This window comes from Alternaria ethzedia (genome assembly GCF_023757985.1).
Source record: "Alternaria ethzedia strain BMP 0044 chromosome Unknown scaffold_1, whole genome shotgun sequence".
NCBI lineage: Eukaryota > Fungi > Ascomycota > Dothideomycetes > Pleosporales > Pleosporaceae > Alternaria > Alternaria ethzedia.
Window position 1 is genome coordinate 501704 of NW_026056194.1, and position 17560 is coordinate 519263.

At 53.3% G+C, this 17560-nt stretch overlaps 5 protein-coding genes across 5 annotated transcripts; 3 read left to right on the forward strand and 2 right to left on the reverse strand.

Annotated features, from left to right (window-relative positions):
* Window positions 1-1042: 1042 nt before the first annotated feature.
* Window positions 1043-1614, forward strand: J4E87_000168 (uncharacterized protein; the record flags this gene model as incomplete). Its single annotated transcript, XM_049371827.1, has 2 exons — window positions 1043-1406; window positions 1496-1614. 2 exons carry the CDS (start codon window positions 1043-1045, stop codon window positions 1612-1614), a joined length of 483 nt encoding a protein of 160 aa, XP_049237961.1.
* A 1214-nt stretch (window positions 1615-2828) lies between these two features.
* J4E87_000169 (uncharacterized protein) lies at window positions 2829-6224 on the reverse strand (the record flags this gene model as incomplete). The annotated part of the gene is made up of 2 exons (XM_049371828.1): window positions 2829-3051; window positions 3103-6224. 2 exons carry the CDS (start codon window positions 6222-6224, stop codon window positions 2829-2831), a joined length of 3345 nt encoding a protein of 1114 aa, XP_049237962.1.
* A 1706-nt stretch (window positions 6225-7930) lies between these two features.
* J4E87_000170 (uncharacterized protein) lies at window positions 7931-10579 on the reverse strand (the record flags this gene model as incomplete). The annotated part of the gene is made up of 1 exon (XM_049371829.1): window positions 7931-10579. The coding sequence occupies one exon, from the start codon at window positions 10577-10579 to the stop codon at window positions 7931-7933; it is 2649 nt and encodes an 882-aa protein (XP_049237963.1).
* Window positions 10580-11560: 981 nt separating this feature from the next.
* On the forward strand, window positions 11561-12391 carry J4E87_000171 (uncharacterized protein; the record flags this gene model as incomplete). The annotated part of the gene is made up of 1 exon (XM_049371830.1): window positions 11561-12391. The coding sequence occupies one exon, from the start codon at window positions 11561-11563 to the stop codon at window positions 12389-12391; it is 831 nt and encodes a 276-aa protein (XP_049237964.1).
* A 2938-nt stretch (window positions 12392-15329) lies between these two features.
* J4E87_000172 (uncharacterized protein) lies at window positions 15330-16436 on the forward strand (the record flags this gene model as incomplete). The annotated part of the gene is made up of 1 exon (XM_049371831.1): window positions 15330-16436. The coding sequence occupies one exon, from the start codon at window positions 15330-15332 to the stop codon at window positions 16434-16436; it is 1107 nt and encodes a 368-aa protein (XP_049237965.1).
* Window positions 16437-17560: the final 1124 nt, after the last annotated feature.

Here is a 17560-nt window from a genome sequence, read left to right on the forward strand (position 1 = left end):
TTACCACTACATCTATCGCAATTACATTCAAACAATTCCAATACTACAAGCCAAAAGAACTCAAAACATCATCAAAATGCAGCTCACCACTATCGCTGCCTTCCTTGCGGCCGCCGCTAGTGCCGCTCCTGGTACACTGTCTCCACGGGCATCTGGAAGCGTGCGCGCACGTTTCTATAGCGATGGCGGCTGCGGTAGCAACGGCAATGATATAGCTCAAGCTGAGTTGATCCTCACGTCAACCAATGTTACAGGCAAGGCAGGATGTCGGGACTTGACCATCGGGCCATACCCTGCTGTATTCTTCGATCAGAGCACTCTGGATTCAAACACAAAGAGTAAGTCAAGGCACAGCTTTATCCAGCCAGATACCCACTGGGAGATTTTGCAATGATAGTTATGCTAATTTTTCGTCATCCAGTTCGCGTCTTGAATGTGCCCTGCTCTCAAGTTGCGGACAACTTGGACCAGACCCCTGGAAACAGGATTGACATTGGGCCACGGGACGTCATGACCGGATGCAAGTCCTTCACTGTGCTTTCCTACCTTACTTTGCCGTAGAGAAGTCATTCTCCCGGCAATTGCAAAAGTAGATGGTACGAAGTGAGGATGGAGATGTAGTAGATTGGGTCCAACACTCCAATCACGTACATGGGTGTTTGCAAAGTGTTTCTCTTTGTTTGTCTTTGTTCTCTTTAACCAACTTTGTAGTCACTCGTTTAGTTTAGAATTCCGAAAACATCAGGTCATATGCCACTATCTCCTATGGCTCGTTGATATAATGCGGTGATTCCACGGTATTCACGCGCCACTTCCTTGCTAAGGCTAATCACCGCTCACCTGTATTCAGATTCCGATTGGAGTAAGCCGTTTTTCAATCGCTCATTCCGAGCTTGGACAGTCACCTCGACCTGTGTCACAATTAGCGCACTAACTCCCGCGCGCTCTTTTACCACGCCTATTTTCCCCAGACTCACCCCACTGCTCCTTCCACCCATCGCGCAACAAAGTCATCCAAGGAAACAACTACCAAACACCCAAGATGCATCTCATGAATCTTCTGCTCGCGTGCATCTTCGCCCTGTGCGTCATTGCCGCACCCGCGGACTTTACGTTGCACTCTCCGCTCGCGATTCCTGTCCCCGGCTCTGCAACCTACGACGCCGACGTCGCCGCTGTCCTTGCCTACGTCCGTTCCCACAACTCTTCCCCCATCCAGAGATCCGCCACCGATGAGCCAATTACTAGATTATGCGGCATATATACTAGTACTCCAGTCTCCGATCCCATCTACCAGGAAATGCGCGAAGATGGATCGTTCAACTATCGCAGCTTCGATCTAGATGCGGGCTCCACGATCGAGGGCATCCTTAACCGCCACTGTGGATTCTGCATGTACTTTGACGGTAAGTGTGTCCGTTATTCTACTTGCAGTACCTGCGGCGCTCCGAGACTGGACGCTGATTGGCAAGGAAGCAACTGACACGTATCACAGAAGAGGGCGCTCTCATCATGTCCGTAGGCCCCGATCAAGTGAATTGGGCGCATCCTACAACCGCCAAGACCTACATCTGCTGGCGTCCGCCGCTGAGGGGTCACGAAGGTGGTAACTGAAGATGATCAGCGTCGAGGGCGTGCATGTCGACACTGAGGTTCTCGATACTGCTTTTGGGCAGTGTGATTATCAGTCTCACTAACGTGCGTCTTCCTTCTTCTCTTCCACAGAAGTGGAATGTGGCGCGTTAGGACAGTATGCGTTGTGCAGTCCGTCAATATGAAGAATTGACAAGCATAACAATTCAACAGAAATCTGCCGGTGATGGTGATGTGCACTTCACATGCAGCTCAGTTCCAATCACACGTGAACATCTGGGATCTTTGTTCTCCAATAGCTCCTAAAACCCACTCTTCCTCTCTCTTTTTGACCTTCTCTCCCTCTAAAACTACCGATGTCTTCCCAGCCACGACAATACACAAGCGAACAAGTTACGACAAGCTGGTCAAACAAACCACTACACATCAAGCTTGGCATTTCAGAAGCAGAAATGAACGCGCATCTAGCTCTGCAAGCGCGCATGCACGACTACGAGGAACGCGACAAGGAGAAAGCAAACGAACTGGAGCCCGAAGCAGAGCTAGATACAGACTCACATACCAGCGTCGAAGAAGAAAAGCTGGAAGGAAAGAGCGTAGTACATGAAGATGAGACGCACAGTGCAAGCGGCAAGGATGACCGTGCGAGGAAGACTTCTGAAAGAGATGAAACGGTGGTGGTTCTGGGTGGCGGCGGTGACAGAGACATAGTGGTGATAACGATCAGGCATGTGCAGGTCGCTGCGACTACTGGAGAAGGAAGTATATCCAATGGAGATGGCAAAGGAAGTGAGGGCGGGCACACATCGGGCGAGGTATGGACAGAGAGTCCGCATTTTCTTTGGGGGCCTTGAAAGATCATGATTCTTGAATGGTATAACATCAGTATCTCATCATCCCATCCCACAATATCAACGTTATCCAACGACGCTTTGCCTCATGATGACCGCTCTTCTTCAATTACTCCAGAACGCCTTGCTGGGTGGTGATGATACATGAGAGGTGACATGTGGGTGAAGATGCGTATAGTCGTCGGCCACTTCCATCATAGTACTCATCGGGGCCGAATGTGCACGTAGTCCGGAGGTGATGTGGTCAGGCCATTGAAGAGTCATTCTCCCCTTGCAGCGGGACCATGCGATGACCATCGCGAGACCGTCACCTAGTCCAATGAAGCGTAAGCGTCATTCCGTAACCAGCCGCGACTGGAGGCTGATTTCGGATGCTGTCTCACTTCAAGTCGCTTCGGTGCTCGCTTTCTCGGCCTCCACTTCTGTGCTCTGCTCCGTTTCCTCGCTCTTGTTCTCTTTGATTTCTTTTTGAGGCTCCACCTTAGGTTCCGCCTTGGGCTGCGCAACAGTTTTGCTGACTACGAGACCGATGAGATGAGAACCAACGTTGCCAGCACCATCGATAGGCCCGAGTTTCGCATCGAATAGCTTCGCCTCGCGTAGCAATCTGAGTGGTGTCAGCTATCATACACTTCCCGAAATTGACTTTGTCACGTACCGTGCTTTACCACCGGGCGTCTTCACTGCCGCCTCCTTGATGACACCACCGACCTCCTCTCTGTAGCTCTCAAATACAGGTCCCATAATCATGCGGACCTGAATGTCGCTCAAGTACTTGTTAATCACCTTATGCATGGTCACCGTGTCCTTGGTCAAGCTCTCCATGCTGGGGCTGACATCTTTGTTGACTTCAGCCTCAGTATCCCATTCCACTTTCTTGAGGCTGCGCATGTGAACCTTCGCCCTCCCAGCTAAGATGCCTGTGAGCTTTTCGTGGATTTGGTTTTGTTGGTCGTACAACAGGCGCTTGACATTGTCAAACTCGCCGATTGAGGATTTGTTCGAAGCTGATGCAGTACGGCGCCGGAAGCACTCGCGGATGTAAGGTAGGATGGCGACAAGGAAGGAAAGTGTCTGAGAAGCAATGGCGAGATGTTTGGTGTTGATATTCTTCAAGCCAGCTGACTGCATGGCGCCCGCGCCGAGAATCAGTTGACAAAGTCGGGAGTTGAAAAGCTTAATGTAGTCGCAAAGGGAGGTGGAGACTTCCGAAGTCATACTTGGCATCGCGGAAACCAGAATTTCGAAGCGCTCGATACCTCGAAGGACGACTGTAGATGATTCAGAGATGGTGTACTTCTCCTCATCCACAACGGCAGGGATAGTGGTCTTGTTCTTTTCCTTTGGCTTCTCTTCGGATGCGCCGTTGGTTTGTACTAAAGTGCCATTTGTGGTCGGCTTTTCGATCTCTCGAAGAATGTCACCAGTTTCGGCCCAGCTTGGTGGGTCGCTCTCCATTCCCTTCAACAACCGTGCTAGGACCACAGTGTCGCTTGCGTCAAAGTCTTTCGGTTCCCAACGATCTGAATCCATTGCTTTTATCAGTTCTTGTTTCTCGAAGTCTGCAAATTTGGAGACGAAGTCGTTGATGTGGGTGTTCACCACACCCTTAAGTGCAGCACCGGAACGTCCTGAGACAGCTTCACACTCATCCGCAAAAAGCCGACACATGTTGAAGTACCGTAGGAAGCGTTCCAATGGGAGATTAGCTGTAGCTTCTGAGCGAACTTTGAGGAGCTTGGTGATCTGTGTCTGTGCTGCGTCGACAGCCTGGCCTAACAAACTTGACATATCCAGAGCTTGCATAAGTTCCATCTGCAGATCGTTGGAGCTTGGCGCTGGCACGTTATTGCCCACGTAATCATCGATACTGTGCATATACGGACTCCTTGGAGGAGAGCGAAGCCCGCCAGCAGAGGCGGGAGGGGTAGTCACGCCGCTTGTGACATCAAGAAGCACCTTGATCAGTGTGCTTAGACGGCGGAGCGCCTCTCCGATGTTGGTGAAAATATTAGCGAAAAAGACCTCGGCGTCCTCAGGATCCATTGCGCGCAAATTACGCGCAAGGATCGAATTCTTGTCCTGCTGACTAGTTCCTCGACCGCCTCTTGTTGACACAGAAGCCATAGAACCAGTATCGTCTTCTGATGAGCTCGGCAAATGTTTCCGGATGAGAACTTTCATCTCTTTGATCATAGCCTCCCTGAAAGTTGCGCTAGCTTGGTTGGTGAATTGTGCTCCGCTCAGGCCATAGAGACTAGCTCGTAGCTCCGCTCGTAACTTTTCATCTGTCGTCATGTAGGCTGGTAAGGTCGTCTTCGGTTTCTGGTTGGCCCCGCGTGCTTTTTGCGATGCAGCAGTCCATCGTTCCAGGGTATCATGAGCCGGAACTCGCTTGACATGCTCTCGCAGGTCAGTGAGCAGAGTGTCGACAAAGCGTACTTCAAAGCCTCTGCCCACGCGGAACTTGAGCTCGGTAATGTTCTCGAAGACTCCGTCTAGTGCTCTCAAGTGTCGCAAATCGATCAACTGCGGAGGTAATCGTGTGTCAAGCCATGAGGTGCTCTGTGTATCAGTCGTGTCCAGCGCGCCTGTTATCAGTCGTTCGATGACTTCTATCCGGGCCATGGCGGTTTCAAGGTCACCATCGACAACGGCTTCGTCGCAGTGCGAGAGTCCGACGATGACAGCCTGTAACTGGTCGACCGAGTCTGTCAGCCTCCTCAAATTCTCTCTCCGCCTCTTCATTTCGACGACCTTCAAGCCTCCTATTGCCATTTGCTCATCCAGCCTCTTCAAGTCTTCCCTGAGACCTTTGATCCTTGCGACCGAATCTGATGCTTCCGTCTGAAGCTCGCGGAGGGAGCCGAGCGCGGCGAAGAAGGATGTCGATGCGGTGGATATGGCCGAAATCAAGTGCACCTCAACCGTGTCCATGTACCACGACAGCTTCTCTTGTAGAATCGCGTTCGTAGCCAGAGCTTTCCGCCCGGGAGGTTGTGGGACGTCCAGAGAGCCGTTTGCCCCAAAATCATCGTTGCTTGCTGTCCGCGCTGGCCTGACCACCTCGGATCGCTCGCTCACTACGTCAAAGGTTCGCGGGTTTTCTAGGTGGAAGTTCTCGTCGAAGTAGATGTTGGGTATTGTAGATAGCGGCGTGATGGCTGGGAGTGCGCGCTTGGATCCGCTCGTTCGACGCTTCGGTTTCGGTGGCCCGTTGGAAGAGAAGGGCGTGCCTGCTAGATTAGGTGTCCCCGCTGGTGACTCAGTCGCGTCCTCCTTCTTCGACCCTCTCCTTACCGGCTGGGCGGCCTCTGCTTCGGCTTCGGCCTTTGCGCGTTGGAAAGCGTCGTACAGACCGCCGACTTGCGACAGGTATGGGTTGAAGGTGGACGGCTCGATGTGGGGTACATTTGTCAGAGTCACGGGTGGGATGTCTTTCGTGGATGGAGGGCGGTGGCCTGCGGTCGCCGTGGCAGTCGTATGCGGCACCATGCCAGTCCGCATGATGGGCGGCGTGAGCAACGTGGAGATGGCATTGTTGCTCTGCTCTCTCACCGCGCCCATGGTGCTCTTGAAGCCGCTGTCGAGTGCGCCCCCAACCGAGTGTATCGAAGACGCGGTTGAGCCACGTCGCGGCTTGTAGCGCCCGCCCGTGGAGCTGGGCCTGTTTGTCCAGTCATGGTTCGCTGATGGGAACGGGAAGGCGCCCTGCGGCGGGTTCGGCGACAGGAACTCGAAGCTCTCGGTCGATCTCCGTGGGGTATCGGGGGAAGACATGATGGCGGCGCAGGTCGGGGGTGGTGAATAGGCGGCGGCATGGGTGGGCAGGGGGGCACATCTATCGCATGCTGGGAGACGTGTGGACGGGTGTCAAGCTCGGAATCATCAATCAAAGACAGCAAGCAGAAGGCGCAATGGGGAGATTGGTTGTGTCAAGCGTCACCTGAATGTCGTGGCTAGCCAAAGTTCCACGCGCTCGGTGGTGACGGTGCATGGGCCCTGGAGCGGCTTCTGGAAGCTTGACAAGGATCATGCAGCCGAAACACAACCGCCGACGGCTCCACCTACTTCAGACCCTTATGTAAGCCACGCCTCTCTTCCCAACCCATCCGCGTCCCTTACGTCCTTGGGGCACCATTATGCTTTATCCCAGCCTCTCATACACAGCCGTTTTCAACATCGATACTATGCCACCAACCATGCTACCTCCTTCCCCTGCGTCTTGCCTGTCGTCAGCAGGCGGCTTGACAGCATCCCTACTTTCCTCTCCCAATCCATACTTGTCACGCACAGACTTCCAGTCAGTAGGAACAATCAAGTCTCCTCGGCAGAAATGACATCGCATCCGTTTTCTGTCGCTCCGCGCAATCCTGCGCATCTGATCAAGGCACGGCTGGCATAATATATGGCCGCACGGCACGATGATAGCAGGATTGGCCACAGTTTCGAAGCAGACCGGACATTGAAAAGGCTTGCTGGCTGCTGCAAGTCGCTCGAGTGCACTATCGTCGAATTCGCTCTTTGCTGGGTCGAGGTCGAGTCTTCGAAATAGTTCGTGCGTGGCTTCCGAGCGTCTGAACGCATAGCTTGGCTGAGCATAATCGACATCTCGCCTAGCGCTCTCAATAACTCGCCCATCTCCCACCGCGCCTGGATTGCGACTTGCGCGTTCTTGCCTGGTGCTAGAACGCATGGGGCCCTGTAAAGCATTCCATACTGGATGCCGATGGAGAGCGAGTATCACATCAGTCCTTCGTAAATCATCAGGACCAATCGGATCAGGAACCGGTGCATTGGGAAAGTGCGGCAAAGTTTCGTCAGTGTCGATTGTAAGACTTTGTATACGGGGAGGCGTTTGTGCCGATGTTTGCAAAAGGCTCATAGACATGCTGGAGCTTTGCATAGGCCGCATCATGTCTTGAATCTCAGCTTGCGCCGCAGGCGTAAGAGAGATGGATGCAGATCTATGTCTAAATGCCGAGTCCCTGACACGTCTTCTACCGGTGGAGTTGGGTCCCATGTTCGCGAGGTGGTCTGTACTTGGGGTAATGTGGTTGGTACTTGGGGTGATATAGTCGGTTCTTGCGGTGATGGAAAGGAAGATGAATGAAATGGATATCAAGAATAGTGTGCGTGGATGTTATATGAGGCCCGAGTGAGTAGCAAAATTCGTGAGTGCAGGTACCTTGGTTGGCATTCTCGCTTCCCAAAGTTTTTGACGAGACGTAATGTGTGGATTGGAATCACATCAACGTAGACAGATTCGCGAACGCACTAGGTCTACCATTGCGGCTGTGACTCTGGAAGATCCTGTCTTTAGAACCGATCGAAGAAGAGCGAGAGACATCGACATGCGGGGTCCAGTAATATCAAGCAGACTATCATAATCATCTTGATCCAGGCCCATTTCCATAAAATTGCGAAACTGCGCGACAACAACTAGCGATGATTACATGGAGCAGCGAATTCCAGACCATGCTTTCCTAGCTACCCGTTTCGTTGTCTCGGGATGCGGCATGTATCTGTACCTTGACTCCTTCTTTGGCGTAAATGTGCACGATCCCCTCTTGCGAGTCATAATCGAACTGGCCTAAATGGCGGTTGTTCGCTGAACACTGTAAGGGAACCAGTGCTTTTCTCCGCTTCGCATTGGGTGGGCTGATCATGTCCATGAAGCTGCGCCTCTTTCTTGCCGTTGAAAGGCTAGACACCGCACTAGATACGAGTGGTAACGAGCTGGCCGCCGCAGATACCGTCGACATTGGTGTAGGAGGACGTAAGGTATTCAGGCGCCCTATTGTGTCCTCTCTCACAAGAATACGCATTTCGCGAGATGCCCGTGTTCCTTTACCTTGTGTGCTACCACCTGCAGAACCTGGAGAACTTGAAATTGTGGTGCAAGTATGCTGCTGCGTTTCCTGAACTGTAGCGCTATAGGACGTCGCTTCGCGAATGACCTGTGTGGTCGTCGGGTGGTGCGTCACCGGCGACGAGTGAGGTGTAGTTCGCTGAATTGTCTGCTGCGTAGTATCGTCGGTCGTTACAGTCGCTTGGGAACCGCCCATCTCGTTGGTGTACTTCTTGGCCAGCAAAGCAACGTCACGAGCATGCCCATCGAGCTTGTCAGCATCAGGCACCTCCCACTTCTCCTCAGCCATGCGTTCCAAATCTTCCAAAGATACAGCATCTTCCCAAGTTCTGTCATGATGTATCTTCTTGACTCTGGGGTGTCGCAACATTTCGAAGGATTCGTTTTGGAGCTTCTCAAAGCCGCCGCCAAGAATCTCTGCTACGAAAGGCTTCTTGAATGCTGCGGTCATCCGCCAGTCATAGCCTTTGGGATGCTGGATTTCGAACTCAAGGGTCGACCCATTGTCTCGTAGGGTAGACAGGCGGATGTAACCTTGAACGTTCATGTATTTCGCATCGCTCTTTGGTATGCACTTGTCGAGGCTGAGGCTCGCAACGATCTTGAACTTTGGCTTTGCACCCGTGCGTTGTACCGCATCCTTGTTCGTACAACACCCCAAATGGAAATGCGTCCAATGTAAAGGCCTCAAGTCACTCTTTGCCGCGACTTGCGCATCAAAGCTAGCCCCGACCACAGCGAAGTCGCCCAAATCTCTCTCACCACCCATGTCACCGAGGTAATCTTTTTTCAATTTGATAAAGAAACTTGTTTGACGATGCCCTTGCTCTGAGAGAAGTGGGAAGTACGGCGCATGCAACGGCTTGAGAACTAGTCCTTCTTGGTGTTCGGCTAGGTTCCGGGCAAATATCTGTTTAAGGTCTGTTATGCCATCCCCTGTCTTAAAGTCCAAAAGTGTCCACTCCGATCGCATTGACCGACCGGGGATTACATGGACAAGGTTCCTCAAGATCTTGCGACGGTCTTGAAGGCAGTGACGTAGAGTAGATTCGTCATCCAGCACAAGGATGTCGAAAAACACGAGCATGAGATGCTCCCATTCGTGCGGCAGTGAATCTTGAAGCGTGCCGATGAAAGAACCAGAGCGGGTGATGTGCTTCCTGATCTTGGAGAACCCCATTATTTTCTTTTCTTTGTCACTGTAAAGTACCATCTCGCCCAAGATGATGCACTTCTTCTTCAAGACGCAGTCTGGTCGACCGATACGGAGGGCTTCGCGAATCGTAGCATGCAAAGGCTTTCGGTCCGCCGTTGCGTCCTTTCCATTTTTAGAAAAGATGCGGATGTCATTAGGTGCATTGTCCAGGTCAACGTGTATCTCGCAATACTCGCCGTCGTACTTCACTTCGGCAGCCCAAGCGCGCTGACCCACAAGCTGCATGCAGTGCTTGAACGACCAAGCTTTGTGGAACGTCGGTCGCCCCACCTTGATTCCAACAATAGCTCTCAGTTTCTGTGCCGCGTCGACTCGCAAAGATCTTTGCTTTGAGTGCTCTGGTACTGCGGGATAGCAGCTCAGATCGCCTTTGAGCATCTTGAAGACGGCGTCGAAGTCATTTTGGAACATCAACAATTCTGGTAAGAGAAAGTGGTAGCAGTCCAGAACAAACTTCTCATCAAGCTCCACGGTACAATGATCTCGCAGGACGAGACGCACCAACCACTTTGCTTCCCACGACTCGAGTCTCACGAGTATCTCCTTCAGCTCGGCATCGGTCTGGAAATCCGAGTTACGCTTCTTCCTGATGACCTCGTCGGAGAACCGATAGCTCGCTGCTAATTGTTCGAGCAATCGGTCGATTCGTTCGATCGGAAATGCACGTTTGCTGGCGAATGTGCCATCCCAAGGTTTCATTGCTCGTTCGACATACGCCCCAAGGTCACCGTAGTTCCCTGTATGCCAGCCCTCAAATAGAGCTAATTGACCGTGATTGAAGGCAAGTAGACTTGCAAGTTTCTTTGCAAGTAATGGCGATTGCATTCCATAGACTCGATCTTTCCTTCGATGTGGAAAGAGAGCAGACAAGACGGCGCCCCCGTTTGTATCGGGATCATCTAGGGCTTCTCTCTGCTCGAGAAACCACTGCGAGATTGTCTCGCGTATAGGGTATTTCTCTTGCTTGGCAAGTAACCGTGGTCGTCGTGTCGTGATGGTCTCGACGTTTTGTAGGAGACTGCAAATGGCGCCGAAGGTGACGGTCATTGTAGGCGTGCCGATGTACGTAAACCGGGGATTATCGTATCGTGCTGGGCCTGCTAGGGCTGTTTATGCTTGAACTGAGTATGCGACATGCCAAAGGCAGTAGCAAGTGCTGTGCCTGCGTCCAACAGCACCTGGTGGATATCGTGAACGGTGCCGCCAATCTATGATATAAAGGTATCAATGTTCGAGCGTGAAAAGGCTCGATAGAGTTGTGCGGAATACCGTCGGTGTACGCAGAGCAGGCGGACAATTGGTCGATGCGCACGTTTGAGGCCTCAATATCCTCATCATAGTCGCAAGAACGTTGCCGAGCCTTTGACGTCGAAGGGGCACTTGGGGTTTGTTATTAGATACAAATCGAGGAATTCAACAATGGCGTCTTTAGGTCTATAAGAAGAACATAAGTAAATTGATGATGCGGATCAATAGAAGGCTTGGTCGCGTCCCAACAAAGTCACGATGAATGGAAAGAGGGGCTCTTGGACGCGCACGCGCTTCCTAACGCGCTAATGTAAATCATCACGGGAACACGCGCATACTAGGCTGTATTCGGACAGCGAGGGAATTCGGCCCATCTGCTTCGAGCTGCCGACGAGCTATCTTCCGACTATGTCATCAATTCATATAACTATGGCGAGCATACATTTAACAGCAGAATTTTAGAACGTGAGGTTGAGCAGGTTCCTGTTCTCACAGACGGCATTCGATGGGCCCGAGTAAGCGGTTAGCGTATACGTCATGACCCGCCCGTCGTTTGATCCTCCATCAGATATTGATCAGCTCGCGCTTTCGAGTGACCGAGCGCGCATCAACTGGCCGAGGAGACAGCATATATTTATTTGGCGGGGTTGGACTACAGAATTACCGTCAATTGCACTTCAAGTCTTCGAGCTGGACACAGCAGTAGCCAGGTAACCCCGCTCTAGCCGGCCTTGCGACGACAGTACTAACGTTGACAGTACTACGTAGACAATTGGCACAATGGCGCCAGGCCAAGGCCAGAAAGGCAACCCGAACGATCCTCGATCAGAAGAATCGAAGAAGAAGGATTTGATTGCACGCGGCGATTACACACCCACACCAGCTGGCAAAGTAACCTTCTTCCTCCTACGCGGCATCGAGCCTGTCCTTCAATATTCAATCCTCGCGCATGGCCTCGGCACATCTGTCCTACATCGCGTAGGACTGCGAACACTACCTCCCGGATTGCCAACGCATACAGGCATATCTCTGATCGATGGCTTGGGCCTGTCACCATACCGATTGGTATTGCTTGGAATGGCGGTTGGCGCAGCTGTGAAGCAGAACATCTGGGTAACAGCACTTTCCGGAGAGCCAATGCCAGTCAACGGCGCCATCGCGGTGGGTCTGTTCAACGCTGTCTTTAACAGTCTGAGCACCTACGCCTTCCTCACATCAGCTACCTCCGCCTCGACCGAAGCCACTTTCCCACAACCCGCGCTCCTCGTCGGCAGCTCGCTATACGTCGTAGGCATCGTGACGGAACTTGTCGCAGAAATACAACGCAAGCGCTTCAAGGCGGACCCCAACAACAAAGGCAAAGCTTACACGGGAGGTCTTTGGAGCTTCGCGCGCCACATCAACTACGGTGGCTACACAATCTGGCGAGCGGGTTATGCCATGGTCGGAGGAGGATACACGTTGGGTGCGTTAGTAGGAGCCTTCTTCGCGTGGGATTTCACACAGCGGGCAATCCCGATACTTAACGAGTATTGCGAGAAGCGCTATGGTGCGCAATGGGAGGACTTCAAGCAGAAGACTCCGTACCAGCTGATTCCCTACGTCTACTAGATCTGAGCGAGCGATAGTATATAATCTAGTGGGGTCACGATAGGGAGAACCGAGGCGCATGTACAATGTTATCTCCGGACGAGCTATGCAAGCTCCATCTCATTCGATGCCCCACCTCATTCGATACCCATGTACTGCGAGAATGCACGACTTGTGCATGCACAATTTTGGTCGTACGATGCTGTTGTCTGAGATATCGGAGGACCCCTCATGCAGTCGGCAATGTTCATCACACCAAGGACCACGAGTTATCGTACCGATGACAGCGGCACAAGACCGACACTAAGGCCCAAATGCCGGACCAGCTGCCCCCCGAGCGCAAGCCTATTGCCCAAAGTAGCCTTCACGATAACAATTACCCCGTCTGGAGATACGACACCCAGTCGTCGTAGCACGATGCAGGTGCGATTCTCGTCAGCACGGCAGAAACCGAGCCTTGTGCTGCGTTCGTGCTGTTGTGGCCAAGGGGCATTACTCGTACACAAGCCGCTAAAGAAAATGAGCGTGAAAATGATGGTGTGCGATCTGGCATGCAGGTGAGAGATCTGCGGACGTTGTGTAACCCTCCAAACCAAAGGCTTGGGTTTTACTGGCATTGTGGACTGTGATGGTGTGTAGAAAAGGTGGGTAGATACGAATCATGTGCCGTCAATGTATTGGACTTTGCGCCTCCGGATTGAAGATGCTTGGTAGCGGGTCGTCGGCCTATTAGGCGTGCAACATCACAATGGCAGCCGGAACAAAAGCCTCATCGAAGCTGAGGCAAGGTCGACAACGCTCGACATCTGTTCGGAGAGTTGAGGTTGGCGATAACGACATGCGACCGAACGCGGGGTGACAAAGACCCGAGGGCACAATCAAGCAATGATCTACAATTCAGCTCTTCAGGGTCCTTTTCCGTGGCGGCGTTCGCAGCACGATGTCGCTCAAGGATGCCGCTACGCGATGCTACGCCACAAACGCAGAGTCTGGTACACTTGCGCTTTGTACGGGCTGTTCTCCAATTTTCCTTCTATGAATACCCACCGAAAGGCTCGTATCTCCACAGAAAGTGATTATTGATGGGTATCATCAGAGACGCAGGCTGGTATTGACGATGACGGTCAGGAGGTGGCAATACCTATTACTAGAAGATTCTCGGCGAAGGCCGAAGCGGATCTGCCGGGCAGAATTGACCGAAGACGGCGATGGTGGTGATGCGAAAAAAGAGCCTCAACATTTTTCGGATAGTCGCAAAGATCACGATCTGGAGGAGCTCGGCTGGCGTTGCAGCATGTCCCATGGTTGAGCGCGCAGTGCTAGAGAGCGGGGAACGGCTGAAGGTGCATCGATGTGCATGCAACCCCACTCTGGGATATAGTATAGACAAAAGTAGCGGATGAGCAAGGCCTGCGAGCGGGCTGTTCAACACATCACGTTAGATGAAACGGTATCAGGGCCTTGGTTGTATCCCGGTCAGATGTGCGCTGGGGTGAGGTCTCGCGATGATGGCACCGGCAGTCTGCTGGCGACGGGTGCGGGCGACAATTAGACAGTGCTCGCGGTCATGGCTTCAGAGGCAAGATGGCGGCACAGGGCACGCCTGCCTGAGGATGAAACACTATAGCCGGTGTCACGAGCGATGTGTCAGACGTAGCACTCGCAGCTCGTAAAAAGTGAGGTTCAAAAAGAAAGGCGGGATGCAACCAGAGGCGATCATGCACAGCTAACTGGGGCCTGCAGGCCGCGATGCTCGAGCCACGTTTGCCGATGATTCGACGCGGAGAGGAGCAGCTCGGCAGCGCGCGGGATTCGTGAAGTTGGCGACATGTATGCAGCAGCGCAGCCGGGATGCTCGGGGTGCAAGGCTCAAGGTAGTAGTCGGGAGCCGTATACGGACGCGACTCCGCCTGGCTGGGGCGGCTGTTTTGACTTGAGGGGCCTCTCGCGCGCGACGGATTCAGGTTTTGTGGCGTTAGCAGAGCCTACTATGGACGTGCTGGATCGCGTCTGGGAGATGGCATAGTAGCAAAGCGCCATGGCGACGCTGCAGAGGAGGCCTTTCGTCATTGACACTTGCGCGGTGGAGACGTGGTTCCCAGGCGTCGGCTCACCCATTTCTAGCGCGATCGCCCTCAACGGCAAGCACGGAGAGTACCCAAGATACTAAGATACAAGACACGGCCGCTTCCTCTTGCGGGCGCACTCGTCCCGATTCTGCTGCCATCAGTCTGACTGCTCCATACACGCGCCCTTCCCTTTGTTCCCCACCGGCCTGCCCACAGTGCCGACGTTTCTTTTTGTACTTCCCTATTCAAAAGCTGCGTGTGCCGCTGCTGCACTCTCGGGTGGGCTAGTTCGCGACCTCGCCGCCGCATCCATCTGTAAGTCAGCAATTCGCGCGCCTCGACGCCATGCAGGTGCTACGCTTGATCCTCGCAGCCCAGCTGGCGTCTACCCGTCTTCCCTAACTCTCAAACCGCGCGTGTTGACCTGTTCTTTCTTTAGAGTAAGCTTTTCTAGCGTCTCTGGCTGGACTGGACCATTGCTATTAAGGACCCTTTCCGCCCACGACTCGACACGCCTGCCAGAGCACCACAAATCTTCGCACATCATCCCTCCAATCTCGACTCCTCCCGCCGGGCCTCGACTGCCCTGCCGCCGTTGCCGCTTTCGCTTGCTCCGTGTGCCGTCTGCATATCATCAGCATCACCAATTCCTGTGGCCATTACCTTACATCAGCCCATACCCGGAAGCAGTGGGAGTCAGTGCATTGCATCAGTCGCAGCGCCGCAGCACAACTTCTCCACCGACCCCCCTTCACTGCCCACCAAGAATTTGCTAGTTTGCCCAAAAAGAACGTCATTGTCTGTTCTTTAACGCTGTCGGTCCGACGTCAGCGCGCTGATCTGTGTTTCACTCCGTGAGTCGTGACGCGAAGAAAGCAGAGCCATTCATCATGCAGGCTGTCATGGCGCAACCCCCGCAAACCTCTGCCTACGGGGCTGTTCCTCTCCGCCGTAAACCCATAGCAAACCCCGGCATATCGGTGCGACCCCCGCAACACCAATACCACAACGACGGTCAACTAGGACATTCACGAACGCGCACTACGAGCTCAGGCATCTTCCCCGCCCAGTCACCCACCGCAAGCACCATGAACTCGCAATACCCTACCCAGTACCAGAGCAGTCTCCGCCGAACCCCGACCTCGTCAACGAGCTCTACCACTGGCACGCCGAACCGCTCCAACAGTGGCGCCCTCCGTCGCTCCTCGTCCACCCGCTCCGGCGGCAATTCGCCCACCTCGTACGTTGCACTCATGCGGAAACAAAAGGCTACTGTGTGGTGTGACCGGGCCCAATACGAAGACCCCCGCATGCTTGCACAGCAACGGCAGGCTAAGATGCGGGCAAACATGGAGGTAGCAGGCGGACCCCACCACGTCCCCCCGCGAAGTGCTTCAGGAGGATCTAGCATGACCGGCGGTGTGCGGTCCAAGATTGGGCGTCACCACGGTCTGCCAAAAGCATCGCTATATGCACCTGTCACGTATGCAGGGTCTGGTGTTCCTATGCGCCTCAGTGCTTCCGAGGTGGACGAGGGCGACGACGAAGACGCAGGCTCAGTCAAGAATGGCCAGTACCACCACCGCACAGGTTCAGGCCGTTCCTCGCTCGGTTCAGGACGACGCATGTCTTACGCCAACCCCACCGGCCGCATATCCTCTAACAGCACTCCCCCGCTGAACTCATCCCCGGACGGCGAGCTCGCCGACCTCAAAGAAGAGCCCACCCCTTCACCAGCCGAATACGACGTCAACGCGCCCAATGACAACAGCTACTTCCAACATACCAAGACCAACACAAGCACAGGCAGTGGCAGTAGTGGGGAACGCAACTTTGGCGATGTGGGGCAAATGCCAGCGCCTGGAATGTTGAAGCCACCCGCTGCAACAGATAAGAAGGGCAGTAAGGATGACCTGGTTCGAAGAGGCAGTGTGGACGAGCGGACCATGACCATGGGGACGAGGCTCTTCGTCGCAAACCCCGATCTTAGCGATTGAAATCACGCATACCCAACAAGCGCGTATGGATGAGAGGTTACCTTTTCTGCGATACCCGAAACAACGATTTTATTTTGCCACTACCACCACAGCACACGATTACCACATACACAAGACCACGATTCACCACTTTCTCTTTTTACCTCTCGAAGCATGTTTAGCATTTCACGGCCTTGTCTATGGCACGTTTCCAAGAGCAACTACACGGTGTTTTCTTGTTTGGAAGGCACACGCATTTTTCCATATGTTGCTCATGTCTCTTTTTTCTTGGCGGATTCCTCAGTCTTGAGCGTGCAGAGCGATTGCCCTGGCGGCTCTCGCTAGTTCGATACTCGACATGTAGTATCTGTAAATACGTACCACATCATACCCGCCGCCAACTGAATGCGAGCATTGAATACAAGCACGAGTAATCGTTCATCCCCAAGTTCACAATGAATCCATGCCTACATCGCTTTCACAACACCTCGCGATTTCGTCACTCATGCTGATCTTCATTTCCCTTCAGCATGTATGCCTCTCAGACGCAAGTCCACGTATGCGATCAATGAAGTCATGGCTCCATCAAGCTCATCGTCGATGCAGAACTTCGGCCTCGGATCCTCCCTCATCCCGCGATGCGACGATTGGCGATCTGTGCGTCACGTTGCGCACGTAACTTTGAAAGGGGGCGGGAATGTAAGCCTTGCGTGAGCCGAGTGGTCAGCTTTTTGTCGATCGCGCGCTTCGCCGCGGGAGTGCCTGCCAAGACTGCCGTGCGGCTGTTGAGTCAGGAGCGACAAAGGGCAAGTGGCTGCATGTGTGATGGGGATGATGGTAGATCGGGAGCGCGCGCGAGTTTCGAAGAAGTAGGGGATGCTGGGACAGTCGTCGACGTGCGTCTTTGCAGTGGCTTCAAGGTTTGGTCGATGGACGTGGCAGGGATGTGAGGACCCGCGTTCAGGGTCTATGGAATTGTTGAAGCAGAAAGTTTGCGAATGCGAACTACACATCGCATTCACACAGTCTGAATGTAAATGTCTACTAGTTCATGGGAGTAAAGTTGATCTGCGCTGCACATCCACACTCCCTTTCACGTCCCAAGGTTGATTGGCAAGAACGCGCTTGCCTCTACTCATGCATGC